Source organism: Patagioenas fasciata, chromosome 2 (genome assembly GCF_037038585.1).
Source record: "Patagioenas fasciata isolate bPatFas1 chromosome 2, bPatFas1.hap1, whole genome shotgun sequence".
Lineage (NCBI taxonomy): Eukaryota > Metazoa > Chordata > Aves > Columbiformes > Columbidae > Patagioenas > Patagioenas fasciata.
Genome location: NC_092521.1, coordinates 137,221,031 through 137,239,748, shown reverse-complemented (window position 1 = coordinate 137,239,748; position 18,718 = coordinate 137,221,031). Strand labels below are relative to the sequence as shown.

The window sequence follows — 18,718 nt, the reverse complement described above, 5'->3', positions numbered from 1 at the left end:
AATGCTTCTAAAAATAATTATGAGCTGCTCAGCTCCTCTCCAAATTTTAGCAAGTCAACCGAATAGTGCATTGTCGGTAAGCATGTCTAACGTGCTGTGCCATAACTGGTGACTTGCTATAGGAATTATATCAAGCATGCTAAATAGGGAAAGGCTGCTTATAACTGCACGCACAAAACCCGGTCCCTCATTAGCATCAGCCCCCACCTTCTGCTCTCCCTCAACCCGATTAGCTTCAGAAATCTCTCCCGAGGCAGCAGCAGGTCCTGCCGGGAGCAGGCAGCAGCCCGGCTCCTCCACCAAAGCCAACTGCGGCGTAGCCAGAGAAACAGGCAGCAAAAATAGAACGGCAGGATGGCTGCGTGTGGGCGAGGCAGAAACCACATCGCCAGCAAAACCTCCCAGTGTTATTTTAGGACCGATGCAGAGGCTGTGGCGTTTTTGCTCACTTTTCACAAAATACTCCCTGGGGGAGGGCAAGGAGGGATTGGGGTGCAAGTCCTAGACAAGGAGTGTTTCTAACCCGCTCCCTGCTTGCTTTCCTCCCTCCCTGGTTTCTCCCTGCCGAAACGGGCTGGACAGGGAGAAAGGGGTTAATTGTGCTCGAGGCCGAGCGGCAGAGGGAGGATGGCTGGTGGTTTGCAAGACAGAGACTGGACAGCTGTATTTGCTGTGGTATTTTTAAACGCATTAATGCAGGCTCCAATCACCCGGCCATGCTTGACCTATTTTTGGCTCAGGCCGGCCATTGTTCTATTTCTGCTGCTGGGCCACGCGGGTGTCGATTCAAATGCAAATGAGCTGTCGCTGCTGCTCCCGCCAACTTCTCCGGCCGCTGGCCGAGGGAGAGCGGGCAGGGAGAGCAGTGGGGACAGCAACGCTGCTCCGGGCTGGGGCAATTCACACTAAACCCTCGGGGCCTCCTGGTCCCTGCAAAGGGGGCTTATTTGGTTTGATGGTTTGTAAGACGCTGTGTTCCCCCCCCACCCCGACAGAAAGCCCGAAGCGCAGAGATATTTCTTCATTTCTTCTTCCACCTGCTGTTGGCTGCCCGAACGCAACTGCTCCAACTCGGCGGCGCGCAGCCCCCCGCGCGCTCACGGCTCCCTTCTGGCAGGCGGGGGCTGCCCAGAGGCGATTTGGGGTTTTTCCCATCTCCCGATAGATACTTGTGCAAAAGCTTAAACATTGCTAATTGCTGAAGCGTATTATCTTACAACCCTCACTGGAGGAGGTAGGACCGCAGAGGGTCGAGCTGGACGCCCCTGTGCAAGTGCAGTGATGAATCTCTCGTGTAGCTGAAGTGCAGACCAGTTGGAATATGCTGCAGACAATTTACGAGAGTGAATCGTGTTTTTCCTCAGATGGGGTTTCTGGACGTGAACAGCTCTTGGCTCAGCAAAGAATGCACAGTATGATCAACTCAGGTAAGAGAAACCTCCGTACTTTGGACTTCAGTGGCTGACTGGGAAAATACAGCCTAGCGGGACAAGAAAACACCCCTCCTTTAAAGAAGTGACTTTATTTTTCGGGGCTTGATGTGAGTTGTTAATTAACTATGGTCATATGTTAGATAGCAGCTGCTGCTTTTGCAGAGAATTTGTCTCCTTCAGTCTGCTGCTCTCCAGCAAGAGCAAAATGCTCACAACCGAAATCTACTTTGGGATTCCGTGTTTGTTTTGTTGCGTGGTTGCAAAATGGGGCTCATGGTACAGGCTTATTCATAGAGAGGCTTCCTCAGACAGCCCTTGTCAGGAGCCTCAGAGCCCCTCGTAGGCAATGGTGCTCATATGTCTATTGTAGACAGGGTTTGGTCTTTCTGTGAGTTTCCTTTTCTCCAGTTTGCATACAAAGGGAGTTTAAAACTAATCCCTTTATTTTTTCACTAGAACGTTACTTTAAAATGTCTTTAATATGCATGGCTTACTTTGTTACTTTAAATATATTTGTGAACCTGGCACTGGTAGTCATATATAATGACTCACTGAGATGTAAATTGGATGTGTTTTTAAATGAAGGTATTTCAAACCTGCTCTGAAACAACACTGGGCATTTCCTCATGCATTTGAAGCTACCGTTGTATTTTCTCGTTTCTTTGCTAGCCGTGTTTGAGACCTGCAAATGATGTACTGAGAATGAATTAAGTTGGAAGAATTGTGGCCAAAATGTCAGTTTAGACAGGCTAGAAATGTCAAAATTTAAGGTTACTCTTGCCCATTCTCTGTTAAACTCGGTGAATTCCAGTTGTTCTTATTGGGCTGAAACTGTCTTTTGAGGCACAATGTTATCTGTTTTACATCTTTTAATCCCAAATTTCTGACTTTGTTTTGCATAAAGTTGGCTTTGTAGAGGACCTATATGTAGAATGCAAAGTGAGTTGTTTACATATACTTTAGTCTTAGTTTACTCTTCTTTTTATTTTTCTTTCTCTTTTCCTTTTTTCTCTTCGTTTTTCTCCTTTCCCTTTTCTCTTTTTCTTTCACAAACCTTGGCAGTGATTATTTATGTGTGTAGACCACAGCCTCTTCACATATTGCCTGTTTTAATACACCTGTTGAGCCCATGTTGGTTTGTTTTTTTAAAAAAAATATGTTGCTTTTTCCTGCTTTATAGAAAAAGAACTTTAAGTTTTACTTGTGTTTCTTTCTTACATATAACTTTAGAGCAGACTTCTAGTTTCAGATGTGAAAATAAATTGTGAGAGATTGTGTCAAATAGTAATATCTTTCTTGTTAGAAAAGACTTACATGTGTCTTAACCTCATGATAAGTTTATTTTCAATATAGAAAGCCAAGGCTACCTCAAAACAATTGTAGACTGAAGGAGGGAATGAGAGACTAGAAAGCTGTTATGTGCAGGTTAAAATAATGAGAGCACCTAAGGGGAATGGAGAATTCCAACTGGTAATGTTTAAGATCGGTGATTTTTCTATTTCATTAGAAAGGTGCTGGGCTGGTTTGTTTCCTTCTGAATGTACTATTTCTCTAGCTTCTTAGAAGATATGTTGATCACCAGTTACAGTTTGTTTGTCAAGGACAGAAATCAGGTGAAAGACTTGTTTACACATATGAACAATGAAGCTCTAACAAAGATGAAGGGTAAAAGCAGAAGTTTCTCTGAAAGTGTTACAGTTTCGCAAAGCCATCTGTAGTGTCCACTTCTTGTTCAGGAACTACTGCTTTTCTTTGGTTTTCCTGAACAGCTCAGCAGGTGTCCAGTGTTTATGTGTTGGTCAAGGAGATACGATCAACTGCTTCTCCTCCTCCTGTTGGTTTGTGGTGGGTTTTTTGTTTGTTTGGTTTGGTTTTGTTGCTTTTGTTTGTGGTGTTGGTTTTTTTTTTTTTTTTGCTGTTGCTGTTTGTTTGTTTTTCTTTTTTTGTACTCTGACTAGTTTAAATTAGCTGTACACAAGTGAAAATCTGGGGTTTTTTTTAGCTCACTATGCTACCTTGTAACTGCCAACTAACGTTGCCTGACTAACAGCAGTTTTCTCATTTGAAACACAAGAGAGGGTGGTAATTTTCTGTAAGTTTATAGCTCTGCTTTTCTTCACTGGAGACAAGAATATCATGTAACAATTGTTTTTTAGCTGATGTTACATTAGGCCCATATAACATACCCAATTGTAGTACCAAGTAGAATAGAGGGAGGTTTTTAGACTTCAAAAAAACCCAAACTACTTAGGCAAGAGCATAATCCAGATAAAAGATGTTTAAATATATATTGTGTAGAATGCAAAACACTCCACAGTGTTTCTGTTGGCCCTTAAAGTACATAAGTAGACTGCAAGTAGTTGTTATTGGACATAGTCTGCAGTTTAATTCATGTCACGTGAAGCCACAAGGCCTGGTGCTGCTGTCGCTTGCCTTCAGTTCCTTTGAGTTCACGGCCTTGCAGGATTATGCCTGGTAACTTTTCAGGTATTGTCTTCCTCTGTGCTACATATAGGGGAGAAAGAAATAGCCAGGGTATGATGTTCTGCTCTAGTGTTTGGAGTAGCTGGCATCAGCCATTTGAATTTTGCTTATTGCAATGTCCTTTAAAGTTGTCTTCACTTGCATGTATATGACTTTTGCTCGAGTTAAAAAGTTGCACATATTTAAGAAAAGAGAGTTCCCTGGACATTTGCAGTCTGCACCCTTGATATTCTTGAAGTCTTTGAAGCAAGCACAGCTTAAACACTCAATGGATTTTTTAGGCTTGCTAGTTTCCAGATGCAACAGATGTGTTATGCAACTCTGATTTTAAACTGGGCTGGAACCATCACCAAAGAGGACAGATTCAATGGCCAGTGAATATGTATTCACAAAGAAAACTCTCTAAGGAATTGCTGACAATAGCAGGCATAGGAAATACTGCTGTCATGTGAAGCAGTTCTTCTGGTATTCCCTCAATTACTGCTTTGCCTGTCTCCATCCCTGCTTGTAAATCATACTATGAATGAGATGATCTGGATAGGTACCAATCAAAAGTCTAATTATGAATGGAGCAATCTAGATCGGCACTGACTCAAGAAGCTGTGTAATTTACAGACACCTACACCTTACTGCACAGAGCAGTTTCAGCTATCTTGAGAAGACTGAACTAGATTTTCCCATATGGTACTGTTGTTCTTAAATGCAGCAGTAAGCGCTGTTCTTCTCTATTTAAGAAAATGGTGCTGATGTATTCTGATTTGATATCACAATTATTTTAGTTTCATGATTTAAAAAATGGATCGGGTGTCTAAAGCCACTTATTTAGCTGGAATTACTGTTTATCTATGCTGTCGCTTTTTTTTTGACCCAAGAAGTCTCAACTTCAGAGTGTGTGCAATGCTACAGTGGACCCTAACATCAGCTGGCCTCTTATCTCACCGAAATATAAAAAACTAGAAGTCCTTCAAAAAAAAGGAGTTTGGTGAAGCACAGTCCGTGGCAAGAACACTCCTTAAAATGTAGTCAGTAACTAATCCAGGGCTACATTACTCAAATAGGTATTAGTTGTGTGAAGGAGAAGAAAGAACCTACCCAGCTGTGGTATCTGTAGATGTGGGACTTGAAAAAGTAATGCTTAGTTCATTAACTTCTGGTCATTCAATATACTGTACTGTTTTTCCAAAGGCTAAGGTTGCTCTGTTTGCTTCACTGGCCATATTTTGATGTAAACCCTTGCACTGGCCTGCCTAAGTTCCACCTTGGCTTTTTTTGGATAAGGCATCTTCTGCTTCCTGCCCAAAGCTGGTGTGTTGAAAAATCAAGAGTTCAAGGAGATCTTCAGCTTAAAGCCTTGGCTCGTCACCAAGTTGACAGGTGACCTGAGCAAGTTATGCAATCCTGCTTACATCAGCTAACCCTTCTGTGAAATACACAAAATGATACCTTTGAGGTACAGAAATCTATACAGCAAAACTGTTCTTAAGGAAATATAATGGTTCAGAATGATGAATTTTATTGACTTCATCTACCTACAGGCTTGCAAAACACCTGCAATTTCACAAACGTAGTAAGCGAATGTGGATGCAGTATTTTATTCTCTGCACCAGTCAGGGAACTCAAGCTGTGTCACTTGAATATAAATGACAGTCAATGCTACATGCATCATGTTGGATGTGGGTTGACAGGACCTCTTGAGCGATCTTCCCTCAGTAAGCCCCAACGTACAAAATTCATCTCTTATGTTGTATCTATCATGTGGATGCATGACCACATATACACATTTGTACATATGCATTTATATTGCCCTCAGGGAAAATTTTTTTCATATTTGCTCTCCTTTTTTTTTTTTTCTGGACAAACAAAACTTTCATTTGTTCAACTGTTTCTGTGGAGAAATTGCAGAAAGCAAATTCTTAAATTCATTTAAAGGTTTGTTCTGATACTAATAAAAATGACATCTGAATCAGGTAATGTAAACTTCTTACAGATACAAAATGTTGCAGATGTGGTATCTCGGACAATAACTCTTTGGAGAGAACGAGAATAGATATGCTAAGCTTTTACTCTGTGATTCTTTTCAAAGTAATGAAAAAAATTGAGTGTGAAAATTTCAGTTCAGGGAGGTTCTGGAGAGCGGCTGGAGAGGCTTTTTCAATGCCTGTCATAAAGGCTAGGTAGAAAAAAAATCTAATGCTTCGTAGTAGTAGCTGAAATATTTGAATTAAATATTACGGAAGAGTAAGGTCTTAGCCTTAACAATCAATACAGTGAGAAGAGACAAACCACACAGATCTGCAGGTCTCATGTAGTTAAAGTCTCACTGATTTTGAGTGGAGGCTCTCCCAAGTCATGTGTGCTGGACAAGACATTGGTTGTGAATTCAGTTGGACAAAAATGTGGTAAAATGGAAGGAAGCTGCTGCAGTACAGACCTGTGTCACCAGCTTCATGTGTCCTCTAATGCTTTAGCATTGCTTTGTTTTTAAATTTTGTTTTGTTTAAGTCCCAGCTTCTGGAGCCATGTGGTTATCTGACAAACGTTGTATTAGAAGTCATTTTTATAGGTTGTGGGAGAAACCTGGAATAAGAATTTCGAAGTACAAGATAGACAAGAGTAGCAAGCTGCAAAAGCTGTAAAGTAAATAAAAAAAGAAAGCAGAACATAATTTAAAAACTTCTTTGAGCATCTTTTCTGATAACATTGACCACTGGATTTAATACAGAGGTTCACTAGTACTAGCACCAGGACAGTAGCTTCTTGGTGTGTTGAGCTAAATCACTGTGTTGGAAAAGAACTTTTTACTTTGACTGTTTATTATTTTAGCTGTTCAGCTTCATTACACCTATAGGTTTGCACTGCACTCAAAGGCACATGGTTTCAGCCAGTCTCTCCTGTAAAGTTGCATACAGAATCCATTTAGTTCATTGAAGTTTGTGCTGGGTATGAGGAGCACTTGTAGCTTGAGCTTCAGTCAGACCTCTCTTTCTGTATCAACTGCCCAGCCTCTTTCTTCTGCATAGTCGTTGCCGAGAAAGCAGAATACTAGATTGTCTGCAATACATGCGTATATACACATTAGTTTCAGGTTTTGGTATAGATGATGGGGAAGGTTTCAGGTGTTGTTGGATTTTTAACCTTTCCCAAATACTGTTGTGGGTGGGTTTTTTGTATGGTGGGTACAATCCAAAGTATTGTAGATAAACTAATTAGCAGATACTATTGTTAAACACAGAAAAATCTAAAATGCCCTGCTCTGTGGATCTCTTTAACAGGCTGACTCCTCTGGGTCAGTTATTCTTAGCCTGGTTATTTTCATCTTATGGCATTACAGGTCTAAGATTAGCCTGTTAGGCGTTATCATGCCATCTGAGTTACCTCCTAATATAACTGTACACCGGAATGATTATTTATAGACAGAGCATTCTGTCATTTTTGCTTTATTTCTGGCAGTTTAAATAAAGAGGAGCAACATTCAAGAAAAACCACAGATTCCTTCCTGCTGCCAAAACAACATGATAACTGCCTGCTGAGGGGCAGGGATATTGTTTAAAACGTGCTTGCAGCAGATGCAAACATCCTCTTCATCTCCCCCAGTTCCACTAAAACAAGGTACCTCAGGGTACTCCTATCTCTTCTGGAGGAGGGAAAGAGGTGCCAGATCGATGCACCAAACGACGGAGATGCGGTTGTAGTTGCTGATGAGAACAAGGATATCCAGGTGCTATTTTTAGGGGCTGGCACTGCCAAGCTCCATGTTCAGTGTGAACATGTCACATATGCACACAGCTCCTCCAAAATGGACCCGTCTAGTTTTGTTACATAAAATTCATGTCTGCTGTTCAATTAGCCTTCTCGGTGCTTTTCACAGACATAACAGGAAGCGTCAGCGAATTGACACATTTTTAGCAAACCATTCTTTATGGCTGCTTCACAAACATTTGTGCTCACTAGAAAAACTTGAATCCTAAAGGAAAATTGCAAAAACATAGTGAGGCATGTTCTCCCTAAGGAAGTTCACTGGGATCTTTGTGCTTGCCTGTGTTTAACCAGGAGCAAGCTTTTAGTGACAGTTTAGTAAAGAGCAACAACAATCTTCAGCTGGCTGGCTGTGCAACCTCTGACTGTAGCTGTTGCTCAGGAAGCTGGCAATTTATGAACCAGTGAAATATTAATGGATTATAATTATCTACTGAACTCCATCTTTTGTTTTTTTTACCTTTTTCTTCAAAGTAAATGGCATGCTTCTATCATTGTGTACATTCTGGGTGTAATCAGGGGGCAGCTGATTTATCTACTTGAATATCTTACCAGTCCAGAAAGGCTTGCAAAATCAGTGGAAGCCTTTGCCTAGTTGAATGATATGGTGCTGATTTCTCTGTCCCGTTATATAATAAACATCTCTTTTTTTTTTTTGGTCAGGCTGACAGTTCTGTGCATGACTGTAAAAGTACTTTGGCATTTAATATAATCTGAGTATAGCCAACACATGTTGTTTATTTGTTTTGTGTTTCTGGATTGTAAACTCCTTCCAGTTTGTGGAGTTTACAAACACGACAAGAGCTCCAAGAATCCAAGCCCTGTGTGCATGAATATGCCTGAAATGCAGGATGCTTTGTTCTAATGATAACAATGTTCCTTCTAGTAAGGACACCAAGTATCATCAAAGGAACACAAGAGATGGAACAGAATGAATTATTTGAAAATGCCCACTATATGAATCATGTTTTTACAATCAAAGACTATTGTTCTCTTTCATAATCCCTGTGGTTGAAGGTATGCTGCCGGGGGAGGAACCACAGCTATTCAATTTCAGTGAAGTCTGGAATGGAATAATGAGGAAGTTTAATGTTAATTTAATAATTTCCCCCAATTGTTCTGTTCTTAATCCAAGTTTCCTTTTTTATTCTTGGTGCTCCGGGCCACCACATTGTTAGTGTTGCACAATAACAGTATGGGAGGGAGCAGGGAAAACAGGCTGTTAGTCCCTAATCTTACATAGAGACTCTTTTTGGTGTTTGCTGCTACTTCTTTTTAAGTTTAGTAAAATGTTAGTGATGGCCTTTTATTTACCTGTTCATGACTCCTTTTCTTGCAGAAAAAGTAAGTTCTTAGTTCTCTTCATCTACTTGTTTGATCTCTAAATCAACATCTCTGTTGAAACACATGTACTTTTTCTAAGCCTTGTGAAGCTTTTCCCTGTGGGTACAGAAGAAGTAAAACGCCTGGACTGTTCAAGTCTTTGATATTCTAATTTGAATCTGACCATGAAGTTTTAAAATGCAAAAAAATAATACACATATTACAATATCACCAAGAAACATAAAATGAAATACCTAGATGTTTTTGGATTTCATGCTGACATGAATAGTGATGGAGTTAATACCAGCCACAGCACAGTGTAAGAAATAGCAATGGGAAAATCATCAGTATGAGTCTTTACATTAACATATCTACTTTTACATGTAGATACATATTGTTAAAAGACTATATAGAAATTATTTCGATGCCTCAAAATGTTCATCATGAAAATCCTTGTACAGCAGCTGCTGAAATCTAGTGGGACCTAAATTCAGGAGAGCACTTTACCTCAGGAGTCTCATAGATGCTTACCAGCCTGTGCCGTGCATATGCTCAAAGCTGTTCCAGGCTCCAGATCCACTCATTCCCACGCACATGTCAGAAAGTTGGCATCCTTTTATTTGCTGTCACTGTTTTTTCTTTTCCTATAGGGTCTGTTTCAGAAGAAGAAGAAAGTTTTACTCTATTGTTTCTTTTAAGAATTGGCAATAGTCACCATAGAAGGAATTCCATAGGAAATAGTAAGTCTTGCCTAGGTTTCTTCAAGGAGCATGAAGGAAGGATGGGCAGGAGGGAAAGAAGCTCGAGGAAAATATAAGAGAATTTTATAAATGGAGTAGTAGAGCAGAGATGAACTATACAAGCACTTCCTATGTTAAAATGCTGTTGTGCGGGAGGGTGGGGAAGGCACTGAAGATGCAAAAGAACTATGTGGGAGGTGGGAACCAGGGGAGCTTGAAGTACAGTTCTCACTGTCCATGAACAGAGAAAAAATATATGTGAAAACACTATCAACTTCAACTGAGATGAGAGAAACTTCTGTCCAAAAAAGGTTCAAAGCCACAATGAAGAACACATGTGCAAGTAGGAATATCTTAGAACTGGCAAAAGTTGTTAAAAACAACTCAGGACTTTGTTACCCTTGTAGTCACACAGTAAGGTACTATTCAGGGATTTCCCTTGCCCCTATACAGACTGTTTTTCTGGGTTTTTTTTGTTTGCTTGGGTTTTGTTTTTTGTTTTGGTTTGGTTTTTTGTCTGAGAATAAGTAATTTGTTTGGGAGAGGTAGACGTGTAGGACATGGAATCTGTTTATGCACACACTACAAATTCTGCTACATCTCACCATCCTGAACTCAACTCCCCAAATGCAGCTCAGCTTTCCTGGAGAACCTGCAGAGCAATCTCACCACAGCTTTGCTAGAAATTCTCATCGCTCTGCCTTCTGCACCATCCCTGTCTTGCCTTTTCTGCTCAGTTTTCTGAGCTCTGTGCTTATTTCCTGGTTTGTTGGGGTTTTTTTGTTTGTTTTGTTGGGGGGTGAGGGCGGGTTTTGTTTGTTTAGTTTTGTTGTTTATTGTTTTTTGGGTTTTTTTCCTCTTGTGACAATGCATAGAGGGTGATAATGGGGCAGCTGGAGAGCTTACTGGGGAAAGAAGGGAAATTACAAATGACAACATCGAGCTATAGGCAAAGAAATCAAGAAGGAATGCTAATGCAGCTGAATTAAGTAATGGTGATGCTATGGATGATTAAGGATGCTAATACTGATGCAGCTGTTTTGTTTAGAAAATAAATTATTAGAAATAGGAATATTTAGAAGAAAAGTACCCCTGCACTAAAATTCTCAAACTTCGTCTATAAGTGAATGTCTCTCTCTGGTCATGCAAATATACTTGTCATTGATATGCATATACAGAAGATGTATGCACATAGATTTATCACCAGTCTTACTATGTCCTCCCTCATGGGGGACATTGTGTTATGGCTATATTAAAACCTGTCAAAAATTTTAGGAATGCTGGCTTTCACAAGTTAGTTCGGGTAAGCTTGAGTGAGTGCCTAAGATGAAATGCTATTCCTCCTCCTACAGGCCTACCAGCCCATGGCAGGTGAACACACATCCCATAAACCTCCCTGGCTGCCGTCCTTCATCTGCAGATGTCCAGAGGTCTGCAATAGCACAGGTTTATACCTGAAGACCTCAGGGACTCATTCTTAAGGACCTGTTTTGGTTATTCCCTCCAGGGAATACTATTGCTCAGTCTGTTCTGGTAGTGGCTTGGACCTCCAGGTACAGGGCAGATTCTAAAACACTTAGCAGCCAAATAGGCTTTAGTGTTCTCCTGTAGCTTCAGAAAAAAGAGGAGTGAGTGGGGAAATCTGGACTATTAGGTTACTAATTTTCCTCTTTCTCTCTTTTTTTTTTTCTTTTGATTTTTTGTTATCTATTAGTATTGTGTATTTGATTCTGTAGATGTAAGGTCATAGTACATAGCTGTTGAGATGCTGGCTGGCGTTACCAGGAAGGAACAGCAGCACTCCCACCCCCTTACCTGGTCCTGGGCTTTCATTCCTCTGCTGAACAGTCACATCCCTTGTCCTGGCACAGATACTAATGTGTCTGCTGGGACTGATGTAGTGAACAACTGACCCTGGTTAAAACGTGTCCCTCAGTTCCCTGTGACACTGCAGATGTATGTTGTGGTGTGGGGAAGGAGAGAGTCATCCTCACGGTCAGAAGGGCCATGAGAAGGGAAGGGAGGCACAACCGTTTCTCTCAACTTCAACTATGGCATACAGTGGTTCCAAATACATGTCAAACTGCTGCCTGGGAAAGCTTATCTGTCCGGAGAATACACTCCTTGCTCCTCTTGACATTTAAAGGACAGAGCCTAAAATTTCGCACCTGATTAGCACCTTGTTAAACTCGAGTTAACTGCATAGCACTTTACCATTAAGTAGAATTTATGCTAATACTGCCCCTATGAAGCTGTCAGTAATTACCTTTCATTACCTTTGAAGGTAGATTTAGACTAGATACAAAGAAAAATTTTTTTACAGTGAGAATGGTAAAACACTGGCCCAGGTTGCGCAGAGGGGTGGTAGATGCCTCATCCCTGGAGACATTCAAGGCCAGGCTGGATGGGGCTCTGAGCAACCTGATCTAGCTGAAGATGTCCCTGCTCATTGCAGGGGGTTGGACTGGATGACCTTTAAAGATCCCTTCCAACCCAAATTATTAAATGATTCTATGATCATCCATAGGGCACATTTCATCTGTTAGTATGAAAGTAAAATCCTGTCCAGTGTACATTGTTTCATGTGAAGTAGAAAATTATATCTATGTAGGTTTCAGCAACCTGCACCAAAATTGAACATATTGAAAGCAGTAGCCATCTGCACCCCCAGGCCATATCAGTTCTGCTGTGGTACCACATGAAGACTGTGCTCCAGGAAAGCCTTCATGGCTCTTGTATGCAATTTCTGCTTCTTTTTAAAATCCTCTCTTTGTGGAGAAAATGTTTTGCCAGACATTCTCCCAATGTAATCTCTCCTATCCTTAATTTTTTAACAGAAGAAACTCTGGTATGCCCTTATACTTTCTAGGCAACCTGGAAATAAGTAGAATTCAAGTTATGAGAAGAAAATTTTCATTTGTGTGATGCTGTTTACTGGTTGCTACTTAGGGAAGCATTTTATACTAGTACCTATGTAAACCAAAACCCTACAATAACTGATGCTGACGTGCTAGCAAATGCAGACTGAAAGGACCATATTGTTGTCATGGTCGTTGCGGTTCATTTCTTACCGAGTGCAGTTTTAAGTTGAAGGCACAGTTCAACTCTCATGGCTGGCACAGGGCTTTGCTGATTCCAGCGACACAAAGTGCAGACTGTTTTTGAATCACAACCCTTCAAAATGACCATGCTATCTACAGTAGCACTCTGAGAAGGAGATGCAAGATCTGAAGGGACAGAGGGTTTTTTTGCTTTCCTTTGAAACAAGAAGCATTATTATAGTTAGTAACATTTATGTAGGAAATAACATGTTGTGTCCAGCTGTCAGGACCTGGTATTTAACTAATTGTCCAAAACCTCAGCAGAGAGAAGAAAACTCAGCATTCTTCTTAGGTAACTTCTTCAGTGAACTTCATGATTATGAATGCAATTATAAAGTCTACCCGGAAGATGGTAGTTGCTTTCTGCAAAAGGGAAAGGTTGTATAGATTTATCTTACATTTCTGCACTAAATCTGCTTTGTTGTTATATAACCCTTACGTGCACTCCCCAGAAGGCCTGTAGGTATGCAAATAATTCTCATTTGTAATACGGTTTTCTTCTTCCAATATAGATGGATGGATGCTAAGGTGGACATAAATAGTATGTGTTCCATGCAATAAAAAAGTGTAGTTGTGCAAATGAAAATCAGACTCTTTCTACTTATGGAAGTCTTTCCAAGCTCTTAATTGTCTTAAATCCAATTAGCCTTTTCCTGTTTCTGACATGGCTCCCTTTGAGATAGGATAACCGAACTGGAATACTCCTGATCACAAAGCCTCCTTAAAGAATATGAAATTTTACTTTTATCCTGCTTTCTGTACTTCCTGTTTTCATTTTTGAGTCTTGCTGTAGATTGACCACATCTTGTCACCAAGCTGTCTGCAATGGCAGCCATCTGTTTTTAAGGTTACATTGAGGTAAATGAAGCACAGTAAGGTATATTCCACTCATTCCTCCCAATAGAAATTACTGTGTACATACAAAAAAATGAGTGAACTCTTTTATTTTGTTTCCCAATCACAAAGCTTTATGAGGACCTCTGGCATTCCTCAGAGCCTTCCATGAAATATCCTAAAGAGATTTGTTTCATCTGTGGTTTTAACCCAATCAGTCTTTCTTCCAGTATTCTTCTTTCCAGACCTCTATTAAAATAGGAATTACTGTTACCTCACTGCACTATCAATCTTTTCTTAAATTCAGCAAGAATATATATTTCCCTTCTGCTTTTTGTCTTTGAAACTGTTTCTGGTCAGTTATAGAGTTCTTTTAAGTTCACATAAAGGGCAGAGCAGGACACAAACTCCGGTGAGACACCTTGTGAAAGACTTTTTGCAAGTCTAGATAAGTCTGTGGACCAGATCCTTAACCAGTATCAAAAGTCACAGCCCACTGAAATCTGGATCGTTTTTTAGTCACCATTTTGTTGACCCTTTGAAAGATTTTGCTAAGCATTTGTGTCTCAAAATATGCATGCAATTATATTTCAAAGCTCATCATATATTTCAAAGCTGCATCCTACAAAGACAGTTTGCATCAAACTAAAATGTCTGTGAGATTAAATCAAGTCAAATTTGAAGAAAAATTGGCTCAGTTGTGGCTGTTAACAGAGGATATAGTTACTGAGAGAACAAATGGAGAAAGAGTATCTCTCTTCTTTTAAAATTACATACATGGATCTTGTTTCACTAAAATAACTTTTTGCTAAATCTTTTGTAAGATTAATCTGTAAGGTCAGACAAAACATTAGAAATTTTGAATTCAAAATAACTTGTTTTAAAAATATCAGGAGATGAAAACAATTACAGTAATTTATGCATTTCAACCTTGACTAGTGTGTTCACAATTATAGTGGTATAAGCAGATCATATTTAAAATGGACAAAATATTTTTGCTTCACCACCTATTTGCAATAATCTCTGTAACTGTGGTCTAGAAAGTTTAAAATGAAAAGAAAATATAAAGATTACAAATCTGATATAAATACTAGAGGATAAAGCATATGAAAAGGGATTAAGGGAGCTATATTTATAGTCTGTAACAGAGAGAGCTCGAGGGACATGGGCACAGGCTATAAATAACTTCAAGGTAACAATATAAATGAAGGAAGAGATTTATTTGTTCTCTAAAGATGGAAAGCATGGAATAATAGCCTGAAGCAAAGAAAAGTTTAGGTTAGATGTTAAAATTTTTTTCTAACACTAAGAGCTGTGGAAAGCAGAGACATAAATAACTAAGGTAGGAGGCTGAAGCAGTACCTGAAGTACCAAATACAGCTATTTGGCTACTTCTTTTTATGCATAGTTTTCGTAATTGTTGTATTTTATATACCCACATTTCATGGTGTGCATTAACTTCCCATGAAGGCTACCTAGATACAACATTCCTCCTGAGATGATTGTGCAGCTTTAACCAGATTAGGGGTAAAAAATAACATTATTAGTGAATTATAATCTCATTTAGTAGCAGGATTATAAAGTCATAATATTTTAATCAAAGTGGTGGAATCTCCTGCTATTATTAGTTCTGGTATAATGGAAGAAGTCCTACATTCTCATCAGTCCCTAGATGAGATGGTTGCTTTTGGACACTGTAACCTTAGGTTGCTGATAAGTGAAATGCTTTGTGTGAATTATACGTGGTGATGTGAGAACACCGGCTGTTTGCTGGGTACTGCTGACTTTACTAGAATGAAATGACTTGCGTAAGTTGGGTGTTGGTCTGCTTCACAGTGAACTCTGATACGGCCATGACAGAAGGAAAAGGAGGGAGAAAGGGCACAAACCCCAGAATGACTTGAAGTGTTGTAACCATCCCATTGTCCCCAGCTGTAGACCTGCAGAACAATACAATCCTATAATAGTCTAGGTCATCGCTTGTACATGTTCTGCTTTGTTCCTCCTTTAGTTTAATGTGTCTGGGAGGCTTCCTGAGGCTGGAAATTTATTTTGCAATTTAAAAATCTACAGACATGATGCTTTCAGTGTAACCCAACTAAGAGAGGTCATGTCACACCATACCATCGAGAACAACGGAGAAGGTTTGAAAGACCAGAGTTCTTTCAAGGTGGTGTCAAATATGTTTGAGAGTGTGTGTACGAGAAGGAGAAATCTATTCAGTGATTGTGAAAAACTGCACAGATACATTTGGCCCTCTGAAAAAAACATACCACTTACTCGGTCATTCAGCTGATCTATGACTTTTACAATATTCATGAGCTTTTTGTATGTCATGCAAGCAATACAACAAAATATTGCAATATGAAGTACAAATGTTGCAATGTTAAACTAATATGGCAACTGTTTTTGTCTTTGCTTTTCTAACATTTAATCCATTCGGCAATAATAGTTTTGAGGGACTTAAAGCTTTGTTGTTACATGCAATATCTATCGTAAATATTGTTTGAGTTAACATTGATCAAATCGTGTAGAAGTGTTCGGCTTGTGTAGCTTCAAAAAATATGTGTTTTTGTAAAAGAAGAGGAATATAATTTCTTCTCATTTCAGCCCAAGATTTCATGCTCAGTAGCCTTCTATGCTTGAGCTGTTAGCACCATTAGACATCTCTGCTGTTGTTAAATCAGGCAGGGTCTACGCTTGAATTAGATGTTTTTGGGCACACCTGAACCTGAGATTTTTAAGCAGTAGTGGATTGGGTCCACTGTGTAATAGCTCAGAACATGGGCCTTTAATCTCTCAGGCATTTAGTTAATACTTAGCTCTATTGCCTGTCTTTCCTGTATACCTCTTAGCTGTTCATTTTTTCAGCTTTCAAAAATCTCTGTCTATTAAGAGAGTTGATATTATTTAATATGGATAACAAAGAAAAAATGAAAATCCCATATGGCACAGGACAGCGGTGGTAGGAATTAAAATTTGTGCTCACCACTTCTTTTTGTCCTTCCTTCTCAAAACCATGTTTCCTCTTTGGCCAGATCGCAACACTGGAAGAATAACCTTTTCTCACACAGTGGCCACCCTTTGAAACATCAAGTGCCCCTTGTGCAAGGTGACTCTGGTGGCATGGTGCTGTTAGGTAGATTGGATACCTCTGGTCCTCCTGGATTTGAGATAAGTTTTTAGGAGAGTGCTTGTTGTAGCCTTGGAAATCCATGGTAATTGCATGTTGTCTCTCCTGGCGGAGCAGGCACTGGCTGCCTCCTCGACTAATTTGCCTTATTTCATCCTGTGGTCTTCAGGTCTTACGTGATGGTGTCCAAATATTCACAGCTTTCTGGGTACTGATAATTTCACACACATGAAACAAATGCACTTTGGGAAGGCTTTGGCCTTTTAGAGATGAGACTGATAGGAAATAAAAGATCTGGTTTGATTTATGGAAACTAGCATAGAGCTGTATGTTTGAAGCCTGTATAAAGCATAGTATTTCTTAATTTTTCTTTCTTCATGGAGCTTGCTATGATCTTTTCCCTTCTCATCTGTGAGTCACTTTTGCTCTAAGTTGGGAAGGTTGTATCTCATGTACAATAAACAGTATTTCTCATGGGTTTCTTTTCAGGATGATCCACACAGTATACAGCAGAGCTTGCTGGTGCCTTTTGGAGTTTGCTGAATTGCACTGCTTTACACTAGTGGAAAAACTCAAGGCTCTTGGGTCATCATAGTAGCTACACAGTGATCCTTGTACACACAAATGTACTCGTCCCATCATGAAGGAAGATGAAAGTGTTAATAATGTGGCTGGATTGGGATTCTTTGGCCTGAAGGATGTGTAAAATTTGTTTATGTTAGTTATAAGGCCCCTATGCATTAAAAAAAAATAAAGAACCTTGGGATATGCTGAAAAATTAGCATTTACTAAATTCAATTAAGAAAAATAACTGTTAATGTCCCAAAATCACTAAGATGGCACTTGCGTGTTTGCTACAAATTTTTAGGTCAAAGAATTAAAAAAAAAAAGCAAATTCCCATCAAATTTCCAATGAGTGCAAATGGCACTAAAATTAAAAGTCTTGTTATTTGGCAGGCATGGTGGCACATTTCAGTATGTAATGTTTGTTTTATTTTGAATGAGCTGTCCATAAAAACTTTAATATATTTTTTTTGCCAAGAGGCATCTGTCTTGTACTGTAAAGTCCTTATCGCTATTTATTTCACCTTCTTGACTGACAGTATCCTTGTTTGATATTGACCTTTTCCAAAGTTAAATAATGAGTCAACTTTTTTCTTAATTTTTATTTATTTTGGCATTTTCCCCTTGTTCTTTCTCAATTCATGTGAAGCTGTGGATTTAATCACAACACCTGTGGAACACTTGGACTCCAAGTCCCTTGGTGTGGTGAACTCTGTCCTTGTGAGGGGCGAAATTCACTAAATAAGAAAATCCAAATACTTTAGAAAATAACTTATAATTGGAAAAAAATGCATTTTGTCTATGAAGATTTTAGAATTGATTCAAATTACTTGGATAATTTATCACAAAGTAGGAACAGCTCTCATTTATGCTGGTAACAGTCACTTTCCTGCAGGGTTCCTTAAGGCGTATTTGCTTACTAGATAAAATGTATAGAAAAACTGTCTGTCTGGTAGCTGGGTGCCAGTTCCTGTCCACTTCATGTTGTGACTTTGTGTTCTGAAAATGCAAAATGTTGATCAGTTGTTCACAATTATATCCCACTTTTCCAAAATCTAAAAATGTGTTGCTGTTCCAAAGTTATTTATCTCAATTTATGTCTGATGCCAGCTGGTAAAGTCTGGGATTAAATTGCCATTTTCTTTCAATTGGTTGCTATTATATATGGAAAAATATTTAGAAAAAGTTGCCCTCTGATTTGAAATTTCATTTGCTTGTACTTAGGCCAAAAGCAAATGTTGTGCATGTGTGAAGGCTTACATACTTTCATGAACTTGAAAAGGGAAGCATAAATTAAGCATAATTCTTACTAATTACAGAAAGAACAAAATCACGTGCTGATGTTCTTCC

The 18,718-nt window shown here is 39.3% G+C and overlaps 1 protein-coding gene across 24 annotated transcripts in view; it reads left to right on the top strand.

Annotated features, from left to right (window-relative positions):
* The window catches only part of HDAC9 (histone deacetylase 9), a 466,647-nt gene that overhangs the window by 186,476 nt on the left and 261,453 nt on the right, over positions 1-18,718 (top strand). For 6 of the 24 annotated variants that reach the window (XM_071805059.1, XM_071805061.1, XM_071805060.1 and 3 more), the window contains one exon: positions 1,365-1,427. The exons of 2 other annotated variants lie outside the window; for them this stretch is intronic. In XM_071805059.1, the coding sequence (XP_071661160.1) occupies positions 1,365-1,427 (63 nt within the window). Of the gene's footprint in view, positions 1-285; positions 1,428-18,718 lie in introns of those variants that run through there. 16 more of the 24 variants (XM_071805075.1, XM_071805076.1, XM_071805068.1 and 13 more) reach the window with 15 other exon arrangements.